At 43.0% G+C, this 24324-nt stretch overlaps 1 protein-coding gene across 2 annotated transcripts in view; it reads left to right on the forward strand.

Annotated features, from left to right (window-relative positions):
* lama3 (laminin, alpha 3) overlaps positions 1-21377 on the forward strand; it is a 28114-nt gene extending 6737 nt beyond the window's left edge. For both annotated transcript variants that reach the window (XM_072660713.1, XM_072660714.1), the window contains 27 exons: positions 1069-1176; positions 1285-1451; positions 2241-2382; positions 2475-2574; positions 4341-4457; positions 4556-4726; positions 5587-5738; positions 6018-6206; positions 6304-6452; positions 6559-6721; positions 7485-7612; positions 7717-7855; positions 8599-8703; positions 8960-9111; positions 10078-10192; positions 11267-11410; positions 11682-11812; positions 12738-12872; positions 13024-13222; positions 14879-14976; positions 16183-16363; positions 16952-17107; positions 18145-18310; positions 18644-18774; positions 19670-19763; positions 19910-20029; positions 20808-21377. In XM_072660713.1, coding sequence (XP_072516814.1) covers positions 1069-1176; positions 1285-1451; positions 2241-2382; positions 2475-2574; positions 4341-4457; positions 4556-4726; positions 5587-5738; positions 6018-6206; positions 6304-6452; positions 6559-6721; positions 7485-7612; positions 7717-7855; positions 8599-8703; positions 8960-9111; positions 10078-10192; positions 11267-11410; positions 11682-11812; positions 12738-12872; positions 13024-13222; positions 14879-14976; positions 16183-16363; positions 16952-17107; positions 18145-18310; positions 18644-18774; positions 19670-19763; positions 19910-20029; positions 20808-20950 — 3795 coding nt within the window. In that variant the 3' untranslated portion in view covers positions 20951-21377. The remainder of the gene's footprint in view (positions 1-1068; positions 1177-1284; positions 1452-2240; positions 2383-2474; positions 2575-4340; positions 4458-4555; positions 4727-5586; positions 5739-6017; positions 6207-6303; positions 6453-6558; positions 6722-7484; positions 7613-7716; positions 7856-8598; positions 8704-8959; positions 9112-10077; positions 10193-11266; positions 11411-11681; positions 11813-12737; positions 12873-13023; positions 13223-14878; positions 14977-16182; positions 16364-16951; positions 17108-18144; positions 18311-18643; positions 18775-19669; positions 19764-19909; positions 20030-20807) is intronic.
* Positions 21378-24324: the final 2947 nt, after the last annotated feature.

Consider the following 24324-nt stretch of genomic DNA (forward strand, 5'->3'; position numbering starts at 1 on the left):
AGACATAATCTAAAAAACAAAAATCCGGAAATCTCAATGTATGATTTTTTTTATAATTGATTTGTGTGTTACTGCTGCAAGGAAGTATTTGAACACCTGTGAAATCAATGTTAATATTTGGTTATCCTGGCTGTGTGCTTTGGGTCATTGTCATGTTGAAAGATCCAGCCACGACCCATCTTCAGTGCTCTAACTGAGGAAAGGAGGTTGTTCCCCAAAATCTCACAATATATGGCCCCGGTCATCCCGATCTCTCCTTAATACAGTGCAGTTGTCCTGTCCCCTGTGCAGAAAAACACCCCCAAAGCAGGATGCTTCCACCCCCATGCTTCACAGTAGGGATGGTGTTTTTGGGATGGTACTCATCATTCTTCGTCCTCCAAACACGGCGAATGGAATTAAGACCAAAAAGTTCTATTTTGGTCTCATCTGACCACAGAACTTTCTCCCATGACTCCTCTGGATCATCCAAATGGTCATGGGCAAATTTAAGATGGGCCTGGACGTGTGCTAACACCTTAGCAACCACCTATGTATATATATATATATATATATATCTTAATTATTAGTGTCTAAATAATTCAGTGTCCATAACACATAGTTCAGTACCTATAATAAATGATTCGCCTGTATGTGTAGATACTGAATCATTTATTATAGGTACTGAACTATGTGTTACAGACACTGAATCATTTATTGTAAAGACCAAACATTTATTGTAGATACTGAATCATTTATTGTAGATACTGAATCATGTATTATATATACTGAATATATATATATTTATTATATTTATTTATATATTTATATGTATCTTAATTATTATCAGTTTTTAGTTTTCTCTGAGGTTTGAACCCTGTAGCTGCTCTGTACACTGTGTAAAGATTTCTGGATGAACAGACCAATAGAAATGCTCCAAATTACTTGGGACAATCTCTTATATGACCCTTTCCCCCTTCTCCTGTAAAATCAGCATTTTGGAAATACATGTTTCACTGGACAGCGATGATATATAGTATTTGTTTATTCTTCTAATAAATAAAAACCACCGTCCTATGTTTCCCCCAGGAACGTCATCAGAAGTTTGAGGAGGAGCAGGGCATCGTCTCTGCTGACATGGAGATGATTAGAGGACTACTCAAAGAGATTCTGAAAATGATGGAAGAAATGAAGAACGTGAGAATCAGACTCTTAGGACACAACACTGCATGTTTATAACACACTTATAACTCAGTAAACTTAGTAAAACTCAGCAAAAATAGTATTCGGTTTAAATATCTACAGATCACAACTCTGAACTTGGAAAAACTCGCTGCTGAGCTGGACGGAGCAAAAACAGGATTAATGGCAAAACTCAGCGAGCTTTCCAAAGCCACAGCCAAGCAGGATATCGTCAGAGAGGCAGAGGAGCATGCCCAGGACCTCATGAATCTTGCCATGCATTTTCAAATGCAAGTTCATACCTTAAACACTTTGGTTTGTATTTAAAGTAAGAACTACCCTCAAAACAACACAAAATGTTTGTAAGAGCACAAAGACCCTCTGATCAGCCCCACACGCTCCCTTTCAGTCCAGAAAACTTGCTCATGGTTTGCTCTTCTGATTTATACTTTATTGCTTTGTTAACTGAACAATTTAGACCCGAAAGCCTGTATGTGTAGATACTGAATCATTTATTATAGATACTGAACTATGTGTTATAGACACTGAATCATTTATTGTAAAGACCATAACATTTATTGTAGATACTGAATCATTTAGTGTAGATACTGAATCATTTATTATAGATTCTGCATCAGTTAATCTAAATTCTGAATAATTTATTGTAGCGACCAAACATTTATTTATTGTAGATACTGAATCATTTATTGAATCATTTACTGAATCCTTTACTGAATCATTTATTGTAAAGACCAAACATTTATTGTAGATGCTAAATCATATGTTATAGATACTGAATCATTTAATATAGACACTGAATAATTTATTGTAAAAAACAAAACATTTATTGTAGATACTGAATCATGTGTTATATATACTGAATCATTTAATATAGACAATGAATCATTTATTGGAAGGACCAAGCATTTATAGTAGATACTGAATCATTTATTGACCATTTATTGACCAAAACATGTAGTACAGGCAGTGAATCACTGATTGTAGAGACAGCGTAATTTATTTATATTCCTTGTGTTTAGCTGGAGACATAATGTAGACTGTTTTTCACATTTCTGCAGGTCTCTGCTGAATTACACCAACACCTCAGCTGTGCATAAGGCAGTAGAGTCCATCAATGCTTATAGAGATGTCATTGATGCTATAAAAAAGGCTGAGGCAGCAGCAAATGAAGCCCATGAAGCTGCAGATGAGGCCCTAGCAGTGAGTACTAACGATGTCAGCAGGATAATTACTGTATCACATCTTAAGTAATGTTGGACCTTTGTGCCCAACTTGATTTGTTCACTTCACAGGAGGTGAAGGCTCAAAATCTCACTGTGAAGGCTGAAGAACTGAAGAACTCTGCAAACACCTCACTTGACAAGGCGGCGAAAGCAGAGGATATTCAGAAAGGTCAATGTTAAAACTCTCAGTATTGTGTGAGAATGCTCAGCATTTCTTTATATTTGGTCTAAATGACTGTAATTAATTGTACATTTAATTAAAAGCAATGTAATGTTAATAATATATGACTTAACCCACTATTGTCTATATGATTTGGTCTCAAGCATATACAGGTGCTGGTCATAAAATTAGAATACTATGAAAAAAATGATTTATTTCAGTAATTCGATTTAAAAAGTGAAACTTGTATTTTATATTCATTCATTACACACAGACTGATATATTTCAAGTGTTTATTTCTTTTAATTTTGATGGTTATAACTGAAAACTAATGAAAATCTCAAATTCAGTATCTCAGAAAATTAGAATATTGTGAAAAGGTTCAATATTGAAGACACCTGGTGCCACACTCTAATCAGCTAATTAACTCAAAACACCTGCAAATGCCTAAAAATGGTCTCTCAGTCTAGTTCTGTTGGCTACACAATCATGGGGAAGACTGCTGACTTGACAGTTGTCCAAAAGACAACCATTGACACCTTGCACAAGGAGGGCAAGACACAAAAGGTCATTGCTAAAGAGGCTGGCTGTTCACAGAGCTCTGTGTCCAAGCACATTAATAGAGAGGCGAAGGAAAGGAAAAGATGTGGTAGAAAAAAGTGCACAATAAATAGGGATAACCACACCCTGGAGAGGACTGTGAAACAAAGCCCATTCAAAAATGTGGGGGGAGATTCACAAAGAGTGGACTGCAGCTGGAGTCAGTGCTTTAAGACCCACCACACACAGACGTCTGCAAGACATGGGTTTCAGCTGTCGCATTCCTTGTGTCAAGCCACCTTTAAACAAGAGACAGCTTTAGAAGCGTCTCACCTGGCCTAAAGACAAAATGGACTGGACTGCTGCTGAGTGGTCCAAAGTTATGTTCTCTGATGAAAGTAAATTTTGCATTTCCTTTGGAAATCAAGGTCCCAGAGTCTAAATCCACGTTGCTTGAGGTCCAGTGTAAAGTTTCCACAGTCAGTGATGGCTTGGGGTGCCATGTCATCTGCTGGTGTTGGTCCACTGTGTTTTCTGAGATCCAAGGTCAACGCAGCCGTCTACCAGGAAGTTTTAAAGCACTTCATGCTTCCTGCTGCTGACCAGCTTTATGGAGATGCAGATTTCATTTTCCAACAGGACTTGGCACCTGCACACAGTGCCAAAGCTACCAGTACCTGGTTTAAGGACCACGATATCCCTGTTCTTAATTGGCCAGCAAACTCACCTGACCTTAACCCCATAGAAAGTCTATGGGGTGTTGGGAGGAGGAAGCTGCGATACGCCAGACCCAACAATGCAGAAGAGCTGAGGGCCACTATCAGAGCAACCTGGGCTCTCATAACACCTGAGCAGTGCCACAGACTGAGCGACTTCATGCCACGTCGCATTGCTGCAGTGATCCAGGCTAAAGGAGCTCCAACGAAGTATTAAGTGCTGTACATGCTCATACTTTTCATGTTCATACTCTTCATTTGGCCAACATTTCTAAAAACCTATTTTTTTGTATTGGTCTTAAGGAATATTCTAATTTTTAGACTAAATTTGGGGTTTCATTAGTTGTCAGTTATAACCATCAAAATTAAAAGTCAAAATACATCAGTCTGTGTGTAATGAATCAATATAATATTCAAGTTTCACTTTTTGAATGGAATTACTGAATTACTGAAATACTGAACTTTTTCATGATATTCAAATGTTATGACCAGCATCTGTATTTTCTTATTTGCTTAAAGAAGCCACACGGGTTTACGATGCCATTAAAGACCGCCTGGACAAGGCGAAGGCCAAAGAAAGGAGCCTGAACGAAGAGATCCAAGCTGTTGTGGAGAAGATGACCCAAATCAAAAGAGGTGAGCTGCGAGACTACGAAAAAGATCGATGATATTTTATTGTTATTTCCCTGTTTATCCACCACCACCAGTTTAACAGACGATATTGCACTTTGCAGATGATATTGATGCTCTTATGAACCAAACTAAGGGTGCTGTCCAGGCGGCCAACAACACTGTGTCCAACACCACAGCAAATCTAAAGGACATCACTGCTGACTTGGACAAGATCCGTTTTCCCAGTGGAGATTCAAACGTGACTGATATACTCAACAGCGTCAATAATACATGTAAGACCCCATTATTAGAGAATTTAATTCACAATATTAAAATATAAGTGAAATATAATAGAAAATATAAAGGAACCAAATTTTTATCCAAGTATGTGACTAGTCCAGTGTTTTTAGGCCAAATCAGGACAATGTGAGAACAACCACAGCTGGTCAGCAGTAGTTCTCAAATCAGACCTCAGGCCCCTCTAGGTGGCCCATGTGTTTGCTTATACACCACAAACTAAGCAACTAAGCCCCAGCCTGGGCAAAGCCTTGACTTGGGGAGAGGACGCCCCAGCACCTGCCAAAGAAGTGGTTCTCAAAACAGTCCTTGAGCTCTCTAGATGGTCCATATCTGTGCTCAAACACCACAGACCAACCCTAGGACTGGGCAGGAGCTCCTTCTGTCCAAACGGAGACACCATCTGTACAAGCTGAGGCTTCTTCTGTGCAAGCTTAGGCTTCTTTTGACTGAGCCCAGTCACTGAATACCTGGTTTTGTGTGCGTGTAGAGCTGTAGAGCAAAATATGGACCGGGCCTTTTTTAAAGAACCTCCACATAATCTCTAACCTTTCTGATTTCCCCAAACTAGGAACCAACAACCACAGTTGGTCAGCAGTAGTTCTCAAATCAGGCCTTAGGCCCCTCTAGGTGGCCCATGTCTTTGCTTATACACCACAAACTAAGCAATTAAGCCCCAGCCTGGGCAAAGCCTTGACTTGGGGAGAGGACACCCCAGCACCAACCAAAGAAGTGGTTCTCAGAACAGTCCTTGAGCTCTCTAGATGGTCCATATCTGTGCTCAAACACCACAGACCAACCCTGCCCAGCCCTAGTGTTTTACAGAAGCACTGAACAGCATTGTTTTACCCCTCAGTGAATGAGCTGAACAGCCTCTTCCCCGAGCTCAGTGATACACTCGCTGAGGTGGAGAACCAGAGCAGCCGACTGCCCAGCAGAACCAACATGTCAGACAGCATCATGAGGATCAAAGATATGATTGAGAGGACCAGAGATATGGCCAACAGAGTGAGTATGGACCCTAGTCATAGACTAATCTACCTCCTGTGCTGCTACAGCATCCAATCGAGGCTGGGAATCCCAGAGAGCACAACAGGCCTTAATGCATGTTCAGCTGTCCAGTGATGTCCAGTTGCATTAGCAGCAGTTTGAGCTTCATGACTCTCAAGTAACACCGCTCTGCCAGTGCCGGCAGCATCATGTGATATGGGTTGGGGGGGGGGGTGCTAGATAATAGATGGGAGTTGGAAATGCCAGTTTGACTGTTTGTGATCATTGGGTCTCTAGATCAGGGGTCCCATCTTGTTCTCTGGTGATAGCCACATTGAGCTTCGTCCTCCCAAAAACCTGGAAGATCTACGAGCCTTCACAGCCCTCAACTTGACTCTCCACCGGCCCAAAGTAGACCACCGTGTACGACGCCAGATCACAGCGGAAGACGACAATCTTTTCATTCTTTACCTGGGGAACAAGAATGTAAGATGCACCGCACACCAATTCTAGACCTCCGTGGATCTACTAGCACTGTTGTCACTCTTAACCAGAGCATTATCTGCTAACTGTTGAAATGCAGGCCCTGAAAGACTACGTTGCTTTAGTGGTCCGGAACAGTGTGCTGTATTGCATGTACAAACTGGGGGGCCAAATCCATGAGATAAAGACTACACACATCACCAGGTCCAGCGCTAATAGTTCCTTCATGGATAGAGTGGACTTCCGCAGGTAAACGCCATATCATTCCATTTCTTCTTGGACATTTATCTGCCTGATCTGAGATGTTTTATTTATCTGTCTTTCTTGCACTTCTTTGGCTTTTCTTCTAAATCAGAGTTTACCAAGATGCGGAAGTGATCTTCACCAAGACCTACACCTCATCTGCACCCAAAAGGTGGCTGCCAATGACAAGTCAAGCTAATACAACAGTTAGCTTGCTGGACCTGGACCGTGATGAGGTGGTCTTATACGTGGGAGGCTATCCGAACGACTTTACTGTAAGTATACATCAAATGCTAAAAACAACAAATTTACTTTTTGTAAATTAAAGTGTGTGACGACTCAAAACCCAAAATATTTACATGTATCTTGAGTGCATTATGTAAATATATATTATGTAAATATATATATATATATATATATATATTCAGTTTATCTACATATTTCCTTTGATGTATAAGGAGTGTTTCAGCCCGGACTACTTTTTTTCAGACCATTTTAAAGGGCCCATATAAAAAACAGCCTATTTGTAATTCAGTTTCTCTGATGTCGCAAAATGCAACTCATTTACATATCTCCGCCCATTCAGCCTACCACAGTTTAGCATCATCGATTCATTCTGCAGCTCTCTGGAGTGCCTAAGGCAGGGCACGAAAATGGGGGTCAAGGTCCAGTACAGTTTGCTGACCTCCCTGCTCTAACACACCTACTAAACCTGGCAATTGACAGGAGAATTGAATCAGGTGCAGAAACCTGGACCTCTAGGACGAGAATTGCGTAAAAGTCGTAAAAGAAGTTGGAAATGGTTGGTGTAAAAATGAATTATGACTATTTTTAGAACATAAAGAAGTAAAAATATTGATTTTGATACAGAAATTTTGATACAGAAACCCATCCAAAAATGGTGGACTTTGGTAACCAAAGAAGTGTCAGGATATGGCCGTTTTAATTGATAAGTCATTTTTTCTTGTGGGAATCTCCTCTTGGTTCAGAACTAATCTGTCATTTTTCATTACTTGTTATTTGGATTTATAAAACTAGCCACCCAAGGAGCTCCATTATCCCAGCTTTAGGGGATGCATTGAATTTTCCACGTTAAACGAACACATCCTCAGCCTCTACAACTTCCAGAAAGCTGTCAACATAAAAAATACAGACCGGTGTCTAAGGTAACTGTCATTTTTATTGATTATGTCTATACTCTACTGTCAGACTGTAGAGAACCAGAGTAGAGCTGGTTACAGTGGCCATGTTTTTCTCTTTTCTATTGTAGAGGTGAGATCCGTCAGCCGGGGCAGTATTTTGATGGGACGGGCTATGGGAGGATAAACGTACAAGACGACAGCAGAGTGATCAAATTCTTTGTCCTAAGTCGACAGGAGAACGCCCTGCTGTTTTATTTGGGTAATAAGGTGAGTTGTAACATACAGGAGATAGCACTGATATGGAGAAGAACATCAAGTCATTTTTTTTAGCATTTCTGAAATGCTGAAAGAGGACCAGAATGAACTGAAGGTGGACCAAAGGATGGATGGATGGGTACCAGGAAGCTAGACCACTTTTGGCAACATCCTGCAAGACCGACCTAATCCAGTCATCTAATATTGTGTAGATCCCCGTCCTGCCACCAAAACAGCTCTGACCCACTGAGGCATGGACTCCACAACACCTCTGAAGGTGTCCTGTGGTAGCTGGAGCACCAAGACTAACATTAGCAATTGTTAGGTGGGACCTCCATGAGCATCAGTAAGCCTTGGGAGCCCATGTTGTTCTTCCTTGGAGCAGTTTTGGTAGGTACTGACCACTACGTACCAGGAACACCCCACAAGACCTGCCTGATGTTTTTATGGAGATGTTCTGACCCAGTCATTATCTAGAACATCACAGTTTGGTTCTTGTCAAAGTGTCTCAGATTCTTACATTCAGCTTCCCACACACATCTTCATCATCTTCCAGAACTGCCTGATATGTAGATCCAGCCTTCAACAGGAGCCACTCGGACCAGATCATCAGTGCTATTCACTTCATCTGGTTTTAATGTTATGGCTGATTGGAGATATATTCGATTTCTAGGATGGGTTAATGCAGGAACATATCAGTTACAAGATGTTTCACAAGGGTCCTGTATGTTAATATGCAGATATATTTTCAACAGGATTCCTATTTCACTGTTACAGTGGAGGAAGGCTTTGTTGTTTTGAGGATGACACTGGGGGGCCAAAGACCCACCATATGGAGCGACAGAAAAGTTTTCCCTGTGGTAAGCCTTGCCATCCAACAGGTGGCATCCAAACTGCTGTTGGCTCATGATTTCACACAATTTACTTTATCTTATTTTACTATACAAGGCTTTTGCGTTGGGTCAGAGGATTCCAGTAAAGGCTTCATGTCATTTCTTAAGTTTCACCTCCATTCTCAGTATGAGTGATCCATTCTACAGCTCTATGCTGTGATTTGCATACAGCCCTTCACTCAGACAACTCATTTGCATATGCCTTTTTGATTTAATTCTGCAGGAATACTACCAACAGATCAAAATCCTCAAAAACAGCAGCCATACTATAGCCATTTCTTCACTTTCAGTCAATGTTCTGATCGACTACGGGGCTCTGCAGTCTGCAGACACACAAGCTTTCGTAGGAGGCCTTCCAGCAGCGATTGCAGCAAGGTAAAGGGAGTTCCTGTGCAGACTTACTAAAACAATGAAGCTGCTTCAGGTGGTTCAGGTGAGTGATGCCATATACTAGAGCAGGGGTGGGCAACGGGGGCTGGAGTCCAGTGCAGTTTGCTGATGTCCCTGCTCTAACAGAAGTACTAAATCTGGCAGTTAACAGGTGAGTTGAATCAGGTGTGCTGGAGCAGGAAAAGCACAAAGTCTTGGAATCTGGCTCTCCAGAACTGGAATAGCTCACCACTGGCATAGCGGAGGCGCTTTTAGGAACCTAAAGAACCATGTATGTAATACAGATGTGTGAGCGTGAAGATGTTTTAAATATATATATATGGAATAAATACTCCATATAGTGTTTTCAGTGGCATTAGTACCAACAGCACACCCAGTTCTGTGTGCAGCAGTAACTATATATTTAGATATTGAGAAATGGATCATAATTTAAAAATAGTAAACAATATTAGCTCTAAAATATAATTCACATAATTCAAAACATAAGCGCTCAAACACTGTATGTCCAAATGTGGACACCCTTTCTAATGCCTGCATTTAGCTATGTTAAACTGCACCCATTGCTGATGCAGATGTCCTGATGCACAGCATGTCTGGTCCTGGGTGTGGGCTTGAGGGGTATAAAGCCCCCCTAGCAGTGGAACTGTGTATCTCTGGAATGATGGATGGTGCTCCATCTAGTACTTTTGGGATGGTTTGGGGTAGTGGTAAGGTGGTGAACGTCCAACATCCTGACCAAAAACAGCAGTGCTCCTCCAAAATTTAGTGGAAAGTCTTCTTCTCTAGACAGTAGAGACAGTTACTCCAACAGAAGCAGGATCAGCTCTTTAATAGCCTTAATTTTAGTAATTGAGCAGATGTCCCAATACTTTTGTCCATATGGTGTAAGTTTATGTTCTGCTTTTAATGGACAAGGTGGAACTAACCAGGTTTCCACGTACTTCGTTACAGACATAACATCACCTATCAAGCACTGAGAGGATGCCTAAAAAGCCTTGAAGTGGATGTTAACGTCAGATTCGTGGAGGAAGTCGGGATTGTCCCTGGTTGTCCAGTGGATTTACTGGTAAGTAAGACCACTCCCTTTATAACTCATGTCCCATTTCAGTCTCTTACTGTTAGCATGTGGGAGATTAACGGGTTTTAAATGAGTCATGTTTTTACTGTTAAAGCTTTTACATCAATCAGACATAACATTAAAACCACTGAGCTCCAATAGCACCTGTCCAGGGGTGGTAGTACCCTTGTGAAACCTTTTGTTACTGATATGTCCATGACTTAAATCAAATCATCCAATAAACTGAATTACTTAGCACACATGATATACACACCAATCAGCCATAACATTAAAACCACAGACAGCTGAATGGATAGCACTGAGTGTCTGGGTCTAGTGGCTCCTGTCTGTCCAGGACTGGATCTACATATTAGGCAGCAAGTGAACGGTCAGTTCTTGAAGTTGATGAAGCAGGAAAAATGGACAAGTGTAAGAATCTGAGACACTTTGACCAGGAAGAACCAAACTGTGACGTTCTAGATGATGACTGGGTCAGAACATCTCCAGAACATCAGGCACCAGGTCTTGTGGGGTGTTCCTGGTATGCAGTGGTCAGCACCACTACCAAAAGTGTCCAAAGAGGGACAACCAGTGAACCGCCAACAGGGTCATGGGTGCCCAAGGCTTGTTGATGCTCATGGAGGCCCCGCCCACCTCACAACTTACAGGACTTACTGCTAATGCTGGTCTTAGTGCCAGATACCACAGCACACCTTCAGAGGGGTTGTGGATGGAGTCCATGCCCTTAACGGGTCAGAGCTGTTTCGGCAGCAAGAACTTGCCCTTTCTTGGAGCACTTTTGGTACTGGTACCGAGTACTGGTACCGAGTACTGGTACCGAGTACTGGTACCGAGTACCAAAAGTGCTCCAAGGTACTGCTACTTAAGAATCTGCTACTTACATCCTGGTGCCAGATACCACCTTGTGGAGTCTTGTGGACAGGTCAGAGCCTTCTCAGCACTAGGCAGGTGTTTTTAATGTTATGGCTGATTGTAAAATCATGATTTTGCTAAGTGAAAGAGGTTCTACTGTGGCTGTTTGAGATTGAGAACCTGCGATGTACTGTGTATGTTGTTATATAGGGTCTGCGGGAAGCTTCGGTGGAGCTGGGGAGCTCTCTTGCTTTTGTTCAGGACGTCAACCAGTCCAATACAGGCACCATGGTTTCAGTTGGGTTCAAATCTACCCAGAGCAGCGGCATCCTAGTGGCACACACTGGGGAACTGGTGAGTGCAAAAAATATAAATTGCATAGGTAAAGTCTACATACTTGGAGGTCTATTTAAAATCGTTATAGTAACAAAGTAACCCAACTGTTAAGATTGCAGGCCCTCTAGGCCATGTTTATGTGACTTCTGGATTTCAGTTCTGGCCTGGTTTAAGCAGAAGGTCCAAAAACCTCTCCTTCTCAAAAGCTAAGATAAATTTATCTGAGCTGAATGATTATTGCACACAGCAGCAGGCGTGATTACTCACTGTTTTTTCTCTCGGCTCACAGGACGGTGGATTTGAGCTGGCTCTGGTGGACGGACATGTGGAGATGAAAGATGGCACAACCCTTGTGAAATCCAAAAACAGATATGATGAGGGAGGGTGGCACTATGTGACAGCTTTCAGAAACGGCACTGGGTAACACATGAGCTTGGCAATCCACATGTGCTTTCTGTACATTAGGTCCAGCCATAACACTAAAACCACCTGCCTAAGATTATGTGGGTCCACCTCTTGCTGCCGAAACAGCTCTGACTCGTTGAGGCATGGACTCGCAGGTTCTCAATCTCAAACAGCCACAGTAGAACATCTTTCAATCAGTAAGATGATGATGCGTGTGCATCAGCCATAACATTAAAAACACCTGCCTAGTGCTGAGAAGGCTCTGACCTGTCCACAAGACTCCTCAAGACCTCTGAAGGTGAACTGTGGTATCTGGCACCAAGATGTAGGTAGCAGATTCTTTAGTGCCTGTGAGTTGTGAGGTGGGCAGGGCCTCTCCGAGCATCAGTGAGACCCCCTGGGTGCCCATGACCCTGAACCGGGTGTCCTACCTTGGAGCACTTTTGGTACTCGGTACCAGTACTCGGTACCAACGTCTTGCTGCCAAAACAGCTTTGGCCCGTTGAGGCATGGACTCCATCCATGCCCCCTCTGAAGGTGTGCTGTGGTACTGGCACTAAGACCAGCATTAGCAGTAAGTCCTGTAAGTCCTGTAAGTTGTGAGGTGGACGGGGCCTCCATGAGCGGTTTACTGGTTGTCCTTCCTTGGAGCACTTTTGGTAGGTGCTGACCATTGCATACCAGGAACACCCCACAAGACCTGCCTGATGTTCTGGAGATGTTCTGACCCAGTCATCGTCTGGAACATCACAGTTTGGCTCTTCTTGGTCAAAGTGTCTCCGATTCTGACGCTTACCTTCAAGAACTGACCGTTCACTTGCTGCCTGACCGTACTTTTAATGTTATGGCTGATCCGTGTACAAACACATTCTAGGAATCCAATCTTTTCCCAATCAGAAATGGGAAAAGACTCTCTCACATCTCTCTCGCTTCCTTTCAGAATGGAGTTGAGTATTGATAATTCAGACACAGCAGAAATACAGGCACTGCCCTCCGGCGCCGTATCCACTGACACAAGTGTAGTTTTGGGAAAAGGGACCTTCAGCGGCTGCCTAAGGAACTTTTACATGAGAAGGTAAATGACAGTCCCCTGCAGTTCATTATAGAAATACCTGTTAATGGTAACATGTGAGGAGTGGGTGCATTCCTATTCATCAATACCAGCAATATTAGAGTATTAGAACACTCGAAATAACGTCCAATCATGGCTTTCCCTCTGTGTCCAGGCTGGAGAACAATTACATCCCAGCTGATCTGACCAGTTTTAATAAGACAGGAGCTGTGTCTTTAGGAACATGTAGAGCACAGCGCCCTCCTCTGGCCATCATGGAGAAAAACGGCCTCAAACGCAGAAGGACAGTTAAGTGGCCAGATGTCAAGAAGGAATTCCGGACAGGACGAAAGGCTGGGAAAAGTCACTTACAGGTCTGATTGAGTGCAGCAGACCAGCAGTCTTACATTACAGTATAGTACTGAACATTGCTGTGAATTCCTATGTGTTTGTTTGATTACGTGCCTTTACTCCACTTGTCTGTAGCCCCACCTTCGAATACTGGAGGGTATTATCTTGGTTAAGTAGATAACTTAGGCCTAACTCTCTTAGGCGTCTCTACTGACCATGGAGAAAGCTTTGTACTAGATTTAGGAGGAACATTGCTGTGGGGATTTGATTGAATTCCACGACAAAAGCTGAATTAGTGAGGTTAGGATGTTGGATCATCACCACCCCATCCCACCTCATCCCCAACTCCCCAACTCATCCCAAAAGTACCTGATGGAGCTCCACCACCATCTTTCCAGAGAACACGAGCTGTGTTCCACTGCTCCACAGCTTCTCAATGTTGCTGGGGGGCTTTATACCCCTCTAGCCCACCCACGCCTGGCATTAGGCAGCCTGGTGCCCATTGGTTCATGTTGCTGTCATCTGCTCCAGACAGTCCTAATCTATTGGCAGGATTTGACAAGATGCGTGTGCATCTGCAATGGGTGCAACTTAAAGTAAGCTGAATGAATTCATTAAAAGGGGTGTCCACAAACATTTGGACATATAGTGGATCTGGCTAAAATGTGAGCTTCTGCTTTGTAAAAGACGCCCCAGGTGTAGCTTTTCTGTCTCTGGTGTATTTAAACCCCTCAGGTTCAGAATCAGAAGGCCTTTTGTGTCATTCTAACCAGATCCAAGTACAGAGTGGTGTGCAACGACGTTCCCAGAGGACCATCAGAACACCACCCAAGACAAATATGTAAAGAAACTCAAATATTAAATATGATATATGATTGATTACAAGGCCTCTGTGTTTGCCATTGTTCTCCGCCCTGCATTGTTTGAGGCACCTTACAGCTTGTTCTCTGCTTGTTGCACTTGGATCTTCCCGTCCTTTCACCCCAGACCTCATTAGAACCAACTCCCACTCACATCCTGCAGCCTTTTCTGTCTTCCTCCTGTGTGAAACAATGCGAGGCAGAGAACAATGGTGAACACAAGGCGTGTACAGTCAATACACCAGAGACAGACAACAACAAACACCTGAAAACACCAATAAAAGGTGAGGCGAAAGATAAAAAACACAGGAACAAGGTGGAGCAGAGGTGGGGCAGGTCACCAAAACAAACAGCTGCATAGCACGAGACACCTGGGTGGAGATAAGGGCCGAGACAGGGGCCAGACTGGTGTACAGTGTCCATTCTTAGGGGTTTGCAGAACACTTTATGCCAGGATTGGTGAGTCAGTACGTTGTTGTTGTTGTGGGTGGTGCTATAGTTATCAGTACAGTGTCATTACCTACTATTATGGGCTGGGTCAGCATTGCAAGGCTCACCTGGTAGTGTTCTTCCCTGGTTGTAGTTCCACCAGGTGGTTTCTGACTGGTTCTACTGCTGATATACTGGAGGATGCAGGAGGATGTAGGAGGATACAGGAGGATGCAGGAGGATGCAGGAGGATACAGGAGGCTGCAGGAGGATGCAGGAAGATGCAGGAGGCTGCAGGAGGATACAGGAGGCTGCAGGAGGATGCAGGAAGATGCAGGAGGATGCATCATGATAATTGTTGTTGTTGTTGTTTTTATATTTTCTTCACAGCAAGACTGTAACAAGCCAGCCCCTGTAATCCAGGCCTATCACCTCAACGCCAGAAGTCAGCTGCAGTACAATATACCTCCAGAGGAGCTCAACTTCAGGTACACGATGCTCTGCTCTGGGCAACAACCTGACCAGTATCACATAATTCACATAAGCAATAGACACCGTATGTCCAAAAGTTTCCGGACACCCCGGAAACTTTTGGGGTGGTATGATCTTGGTTATGTAGATAACTTAGGCATAACTGACCATCTCTACTGACCATGGAGAAAGCTTTGTACTAAATTTGGGAGGAACATTGCTGTGAGGATTTGATTGAATTCCACGACAAAAGCTGAATTAGTGAGGTTAGGATGTTGGATCATCTCCACCCCACCTCACCTCATCCCCAACTCCCCAACTCATCCTAAAATTACTGGATGGAGCTCCACCAACATCTTTCCAGAGAACACAGCTCTTCCACTGCTCCACAGCTCCTCAGTGTTGCTGGGGGCTTTATACCCCTCTAGCCCACCCACGCCTGGCAATCCAATCATCTCAAGGCCAGAAGTCAGCTGCAGTACAATATACCTCCAGAGGAGCTTAACTTCAGGTACATGATGCTCTGCTCTGCGCAACAACTTGAACAGTATCACATAATTCACATAAGCAGTAGACACTGTATGTCCAAAAGTTTCTGGACACCCCTTCTAATGAATGCATTCAGCAAATGAATATGGGCCTATTGGCAAAATGCTGCCTAATGCCAGGCGTGGGCTAGAGGGGTCTAAAGGACTCAAGAAGACTTTATTGTCATTCACATCACATGTGGTACATGGGGTGGCACAAACTGAGCTCTCAAGGTCCCAGTTACACCCAAAGAGCAATTATGAATAAATAAAATAATAATAATAATGATAATAATAATAATTTAAAAATCTATAATATAAATAGACATAAATATGAAAATAATGTTCAGCAGTCTAATTACAGTATAAGATTAAGAAGCATAGCATAATAAAGTGTCCAGGTTTGGGTAAAGTGTCTCAGTGTCCCCAGCATTGAGCTGTAGAGCAGTGGAAGAACTGTGTTCTCTGAAATGATGGTGGTACTTTTGAATGGGATGAGGTGGGAGGTGATCAAGCCTTCTTCTCTGGACAGAAGAGACAGGATCAACTCTTTAATAACCTTGATTTCAGAATAGCAATAAATAAGCAGGTGTCCCAATACTTTTGTCCATATAGTGAATATAGAACATATACATGTTATATAGAACATATACATGGAACAAGATCGTCTCTTTGAAATTTTTTTGTGTTTCACAGACCCCATTTCTCTCTGGACGTGCGAACCAGGTCAGCCAACGGTCTTCTGCTCCACATCGCAGACAAGCAAGATGTTTCACGAGTGGTTCTGTTCATAGACGGTGGCAGGGTCACACTCTCCGTTGGGGAGGGAGGACTGATCTACTACCCAAAGAAGATTAATAACGGCAACTGGCACAACGTACGCTACCAACTTATTACCAACAATTAAAGACCAGCCTAGGAATTCTGAAACCAGCTATCATCAAAAGCTGGAGCTGGATTTTTCAGCAGGGTAGAGAAGTTCCCAGCCAACATGCTCAAGTGGGGCTCACAAGGGTGGAACATAGGCTAGGTGGGTTCCAGGTGGGCTCTGAGTGAGTTAGGCCTCCCAAATGGGCCCCACTGTTACAGCCTACCCTAATCTCACATCCCATCATGGCCCTATGTGCAGTGTACAACCCAGATGAGGCCCACGTTTAACCCTTCCTGGTCCCATCACTGACCCTGGTGGGCATCCATATGTGGGGCCAACATGGAACGTGGTTCCCAGTTGGGCTCCCCATACAGGCCCCACAAGGGTAAATTATCTGGGTTGGGTTTAAGAGGTAAAACTGTGCTCCAGGAATTCCAGTGACATCTCTGAAGGCTCCAACACATCCGACTCTTCTCCTTACTTCATTACAGAGGTTAATCCGGGATGCTGGAGCAGGGAAAACTCATCTGATGTTGCAACACTTACGGCTCCTGTGTGAACGAGCCTTGCTTCTTTGCTCTGTTGTCTATGCAGATCAGGTTCAGTGTTGAGCAGCACACATTTCACCTCGTGGTGGATGGCTTCCGGGTGTCAGACGGACGGCTGCAGAAGGATGAAGGGATTTCTCTGGAGCTGCAGGCGCCGGCCTACATCGGAGCTGGACGGGTTCAGCCAGTCAACAGAACCCAGGCAAGTTCATACACACATCTGATTGAGCTTTCAGTTCTTCAAGTCTTCAAGCTCAGTTTATCACTTTCACCACACATTGTTCATAAGTTTGGAATCACTTGTGATGTTAATCCATTTGTTTTTTAATAATTGAAAAATAATTGTAATAATAAATTATTAAAATAAATTACTTTAAATTTAATTAAATTAAAATTACTTACATTAAATGGTAAAATGTTAATATAAAATTTAAAAAATCACTTTCAATAAACATAAATTAGTAATAAATATTTATTATATGTATAATAAAATATATAATTCTTATGACTATTTATTTATTTATTATGACCAAATTATATTTCATACACATAAAGAAGTTACATTATATAGCATTGTTCATAGTATGTTCTTGTCCAGTCTGTCTCAGGAGTTTTAAAATACAAGAATTACTGGATATTAATTTTATTATTAATTATGAAGCATTTTGGCACATGTATGTCCCATATACACTTCTAATGTAGCTATTTTTGATTATTTGACTGATTCTAATTACAATATTAGAATCATTAGACATTTTTTGTGCAACCAAATGGTTTTTTGGTTTAGTTTTTTATAAACTGAGCAAGAACCAAAGAAATGGATTACAAAGCTAACAAAAAAACACACACCACCCCCCACCACAGCCCACCACGGCACACCACGGCCCACGCACCAGAACCATGACAAAAGACCAGGCCAGCAACACTGAAACAAAAGGATTACATATACACAGACACTGACAAGAAACACCTGAGGAAGATGACAAGAGGGCAGGGCTTCAAAAGAGGCACAGGTGGCAACACTAATGACAAGGCGGGGCTAGAGCGGAGCACAGAAAGGCTGACTGAAGGACGAGACAAGGAAAAAAGCATTACAAAACCAGTGATTCCCAACTTTTGAACAGTGTAAATTCAGCCTGGAGTACATCCTGCATTAAATATCATTTTTGAATTTAATAATCTGAAATAGATCTGACCTGTCCATTTGTCCAAGAGTGTCCGTTTTCTTTTCTTCATCAGGAGAAATCCTTCCCTAAGAAGAGTGTGATCGGCTGCGTCCGTGACATCAGATTTTATGAAGTTCTGGTTGAAGAGCCAGCTGTCAATCATGGAGGCGCCCCGTGTTTTGATGGTGCAGCAGTAAAGGGGGCGTACTTCACTGGCCATGGCTCTTACGCTGCTTTAGGTTTGGACCCCACATTTTATTTGATTGAATTCTGTGTAAAATGTCAACTTAAAGTGTACTTTACTTACAAAAAAGGCCTCTATGAAGAATTATTATTATTAATATTGGCATCTCACTTTTATTCATGTGCTTTCAGTGTCATTTACAGTGCTTCTCTTTCCATATCCCCAGGCTGAGGTCAGAGTACAGGGTCAGCCATGGGTTAAGGTCCAGCAGCAGCAGCTTAGTAGAAACCCACTCTGAACCCACTCTGAACCAACACTGCGTCAGAATTGAATTGAAGCGTTTAATTCACTATTATATATATATTTTTTTTTTTTTTTCATTTTTCAGAAAAGTACTTCACACCGGGTGCTGAGTTCAACCTCACATTCGAGGTTCGGCCTGGAAATCTGACCGGCTTACTGTTCCACTGCAGAGGTCATCATGGACACAGCCTCAGTGTTTTTCTGAAGAAGTCCGAGGTGAGTCCCTTTGAAGGGTTCCTTTACCAGTGGTCCCAACCAGTGTGTGTTTAAGATGTTTAGTAAGGTGGTCACTAATACCTCAAACATGCAAGGTGACTCATTTTTAGCCAGAATTGACTATATTTCGAAAGAGGAGGTCAAAGCAAGCCAAATTGCTTGACAAATTAAGTTAAAATTGATACTTATAACTAGTATATATACTATATATAAGTATATATACTAGTATTATTTATCATGTACTATCTTGGTGTTTAGATGTACTTATATAGAGCTGTTCACAACAAATGTTGTCACAAAGCAGCTTTACAGAGATCTGGGTCCAAGCCTCTTTTGAGCAAGCCAGTGGCCACAGTGGCAAGGTAAAACTCCCTCGGGTCGAGAGGAAGAAACCTTGAGAGGAACCAAGACTCAAAAGGGGAACCCGTCCTGATCTGGTCAACACTGGATAATAATAATAATAATAATAATAATAATAATCAGGAATAAATAAATAAATACGCCATAAAAGATTAAAACTTGCAGTGAAATGAGGATGAATCAATGCGAGGCCCCAGCGCAGGACAGTGGGCAGCAGTGGAGGGTAGTGGAGAGCCAGGTCTGGCAGAACCAGGATGGGGCAGTTGGAACTGGGAAAGACAGATAAAGAAAACAGACAGGAGGGAAAACAGGGTTAGGAGGAGCGCAGGACATCTTTTTTTGGTGGGAGGAGGTGGGGTAATACAGCAGGACAATATTTAATTTTTTTAAATATTGCCTGCTGATTATTTCATTGTGCTTTGTCAGTTATTATTGTATATAAAAGTGATTCAAATAAAGTCCAGCTTCATAATTTGCTCTTGAATCTTGTGTGGGAGACTTGCCTATCTGAGCTGTGTTGGTCGTGTTGTGGTAGATGGTGGTTCAGATGAATGACGGCGCAGGAGATTACAGCGCCGCGGTCACCTCTCCATCAACGCTGTGTGATCACACCTTCCATCATGTGACAGGTGATGCATTTACACAGTGTTCATATTCGGCTTCCAATGCAGGGTCACCCGACAGGGCTGTAAAGCATGTTCACAAGCCATCCACACTACAGCAGACACCCGGTCCTTCTCTCTCTAAAGCTGTGTGCACTGTCTCTTTTGTCCAGTGACCAAAAATGGCAATGTAATCAAGCTAAGGATGGGCAAAGAGCATCGTCATGCTGTCGGACCTTCTGTGCACTCCTATTCCCAGACTCGTGACACACTTTACATCGGAGGTGTCCCAGGTAAGAAAGCCCACCTTCTTCTTGTCTTCTTCCTGAAGTTAAAGACCATACATATTGGGTAGCAGGACACCAGATGTGGAGGAAATAGATGACATGTGTAATATAAGTCCAAATATTTGTGGACACCCATTCTAATGATTGCACTGGGCTACTTTAGGTTGCACCCACACAGCTTGTTAAGTCCCTGTAGAGAAGTACTGCCAATAGAATAGGACTCTCTGGAGCAGATAGACATCATGAGCCTATGGGCACCATGCTGCCTAATAATGCCAGACGTGGAATAGAGGGGTATAAAGCCCCCCAGCAGCATTGAGCTGTGGAAGAAGAACTGTGTTCTCTGGAATGATGGTGGAATGATCCAATACTTGGGCTTTGCTGAGTTGTGTAGTTGGGATGACCTCACCAACACTCTTGTCACTGAATGCAATCTAATCCTCACAGCAATGCTCCTCCTCCAAAATCTAGTAGAAAGTCTTCTTCTCTGGACAGTAGAGACAGTCACTCCCACAGAAGCAGTTTTTTAATGCCTTGTTTTTAGAAGAAACAATGAATGAGCAAGTGTCCCAATACTTTTGTCCATATAGTGTATGTCCATAAATGTATCCTTTGTCAGATCTCAAAATCTAGTCCTTGAGTCCTGGTTCCAGTATGGCACTAGGCAACCGGTCAGTGACATCCACAGTTTAGTAAAACACCAGTGATTACATAATCTGAGGTCTGGACCTCCAGCACCAACATTTTGTTAACGGTCTTCCATTCTCTCTCACTGTTCCTGCAGAACGGAAGCATAAGAGAGTCCCTGTGTGGAGCTCCTTTGTGGGCTGCATGAGGAACGTGAAGATCAACCAGGAGTCTGTTCCTCTTGAGACTCTTACCAGTGTGTTTGGCCCTGTCAACACAAGCGGATGTCCAGAAGACTAGCAGCAGACCAGTGGGAAGGGGGGCTGCCAGGGAGCCCCATGTGCCCCATTCCCCACATTACTCTGGACTCTACAACTCTACTCTAACAATTCTGCCAAAACACACATTTATTAGGGTCCCTGTTAGTCACAGGTCCACATTGCCTGACCCCAACCTTCCCCAATACTACATCGGACACTGTTAAGTCCACAACAGTACGTCCAAATAGGAAACTTTAGAGGAAATGAAAGGTAAATCTGTTTATTTGGGCAACTTACAATATTTTGATTTGGTATGTGTGAGTGTGTTTTAGCCTAACTGTCCCCAAAGCTGTTCTGGAGCCAGCCCAGTGGCCTGCCCAGTGGCCTGCCCAGTGATCTGCCCAGTGACCATCCAGTAGCTGGGTTTAACTACACTCTTTTAAAAAAATAAAGGTGCTACGAAGGGATCTTTGAGTGATACAATGGAAGAAATCATCCAAATATATATATATATATATATATATATATATATATATATATATTATTATTATTTTCAGATATTTCTGAATGTTTTGTTGGTGGATGATGATTTATACTTGCGACTTGGTGATGACATCAATAAGAGGATGGCATCCCCTCGTTTGGTCATTATAGCAGTGTTGGCTGGTGCCGTGAAGGCCTAGCGCTGATTTCCGATTTCTCTCCTTTATGGTTTGTTTTCTACAGATTTAGCACATGAAACGTATTTAGGAAGGCAGCCTGTTCATTTTTATTTTGAAGCCATTGAAGACCCCTTTTTGGTTTCATATAGAACAATTTGATTAAGAGATGTGTGAGTAAAGAACCTTTTAAATGTCTAATCTGTTGCCATCAGCAGCCGAAGCCTGAGAGTGCACAATCGGCCTTGCTCTCTCTGGGGTGGGTTGATGGCCCTCCCTCCTCCCCACATCACTCCTAGTGTGATGTTGGTCAGCACAGGCGCCTGTTAGCTGATGTATTGGAGCTGGAGAGCTGAGCTTTCTGCCGAGCGCTCTTGCTACCTAGCGATGCTGCATCAGCGGTGGTGGCTGAATTCACATGTGTCAGAGGAGACATGCGCTAGTCTTCACTCTCCTAATGTTGGGGGCTTTGCTAGTGATGACATTCATTCCTCAGGTAGAAGGTAGTGGAGATAGGAGGGTTTAAAAGACTTCTATAGAAGCTGAAGTATCAACTGAAGCTTTTTACTCCAGTAAAAGTGTAAAAGTACTGGTTTCAGAACGACTTCAAGTAGAAAAGTAAAAGTAATGGAAGGAAAACAAAGGCCGAAAGCTTAGGCCGCGCAACAGGGGTCTATAGTGCACTACCCCCCCCCCTCCCCAAAAACCCATTTCTCTAAAAGTCATAATGAGGAGAATGATCTATTAAAATGTTGATGTTAAAAATGTTGGGCTGCACTAGGCTCCTGTTTCAGCTGCAGATCTGCCCATTGAAAATGAAGCATTTCAGTAATATCAGCTCTATTAAAGGAGCGTCTCTGTGCTCTACTGAGCATCAACATGAGCTTCATGGAGGAAAATATGAGGAGTCGTTGTCTAGAAGTTCTGTAAAGCTGCAGAAAGTCAGACTTCAGAGGCGTGTGATCAATAAGCTTTATTGGAATGTAAATGTGGGGCTCAGTCGGGACGTTTCACTGCAGCTCTCTTGAGTCTCTGTCACGGACACAGTCTTCATACTAGACTACAGACGTCTGCTGTGAGCTCGCTGGAGAGTGACGGGACGTGTGCAGGTGTGATGGATCACTTATAAACCAATAGGGAGTCAGAATGGTATGAATGGTAGGTTTCTGGATGGAGAGATTTATCTGGAGAGGGTTTTTTAATAGGAGTAACGAGGCTGTTTTTAAAATGTAAGAAGTAGAAGTAAAAAATCAAAGTAAAGTTTAGATACCAACATTTCTACTATTTGTACTTCATTAATTGACACCTCTGCTAGTAATAGGGGGAGTTCACATTAACAGGGATTTGGTAATTGGCCTGGAAATTGGGTAGACAATGTTGATGATGCCATTGGCTTACTCAGTGGCATCATCTCTGTAAAGCTGCGTTGTAACCTTTGAGATCTGTCGTGAAAAGTGCTCTAGAAATCAATTTAAATTCAATTTAATTTTCAGACATTGGGTCTTGATGGAACCAAATATGGTCTGTCTATGGTATCGCTCAAACAAGCGTTAGTAGCACCTTTATTTTTAAGAGTTAAAATTGAATGAAATTTAACGTGAATCAAAAATCCTGGCCTGATTTCATCAGTTCTAGAAGAAAACTGGTCAAAAATGAAATTTTTAATTTTGAATAAACGCTGATTTGAAACTGAAGTCTCGAAGCCTCTGTGTTACATTTCTCAGATACTGTGTATTAGGTTGACTGTTCTAATGCTAGCACACACACACACACACACACACACACACTCTATTGATACACTGTGATCATCCCATTTAAAGCAGCCCCTTACTCCTGGCTCCTCCTGGTATAAAGGCCTTCACGCAGCCGGGCGGATGGGCGGATATCCTGGTACGCTCTGTCATCATTTATTGATGTGATGTGGTGTGTGTGCATTAGTGTGAGTCTGTGGGTCTCCGCAGAGACTACTCTAATGTTGGCCATGTGATGCTCTCTCTCTCTCTCTCTCTCTCTCTCTCTCTCTCTCTTTCTCTCTGTCACACTCACTCACTCACTCGCTCACTCGCCCTCACTCACTCTCATTCTCTCTCCCCTCTTCCATTCTCCCCAGATCTATTTCTCCATCTGTCTGTATCTCCATCGCTCGGTGGGTGTGGCTCACAGCCCGCTGTACCACACAGGCCTTCCAGCACTGGACAGCGACAGGGGGCATCCCCCTAGCATTTGTATCCAGTGTTTTGAAGATGATGATCAGCACACATTCAAGCAAGCGTGTCCAAACTTTTGAGGGTCTGTCCAGAGAAGAAGACTTTCTACTAGGTTTTAGAGTAGAACATTGCTGTGAGGATTTGATTGCATGCAGCAACAAGAGCATTAGTGGGGTCAGGATGTTGGATGATGATGATTATGATGATTACCCCTCTCCCCCCCTCCCCCTCACAAATGTACTGGATGGAGCTCCACCAGCATCATTCCAGATGCTTAATGCTGCTGGGGGGCTTCATACCCCTCTACCCCACACCTGGTATTATTAGGCAGCATGGCAGCATGCCCATAGTGCCTTATGTTTACTATCTGCCCCAGAGGGAGTCCTATTCTACTGGCAGTATTTCTTCTCTACAGGGACTAGACAAGCTGTGTGTGTGTGCATGCATTTGCACAGCAGTGTGTTTTAGGGTCACACCATTACGTGCATAATCTGCCCCGTTAAGGGTTAAGGTCGTGCAGCGTCACTGTTTTCCCCTCGAGCGGTTGG

This window comes from Salminus brasiliensis, chromosome 17 (genome assembly GCF_030463535.1).
Source record: "Salminus brasiliensis chromosome 17, fSalBra1.hap2, whole genome shotgun sequence".
Lineage (NCBI taxonomy): Eukaryota > Metazoa > Chordata > Actinopteri > Characiformes > Bryconidae > Salminus > Salminus brasiliensis.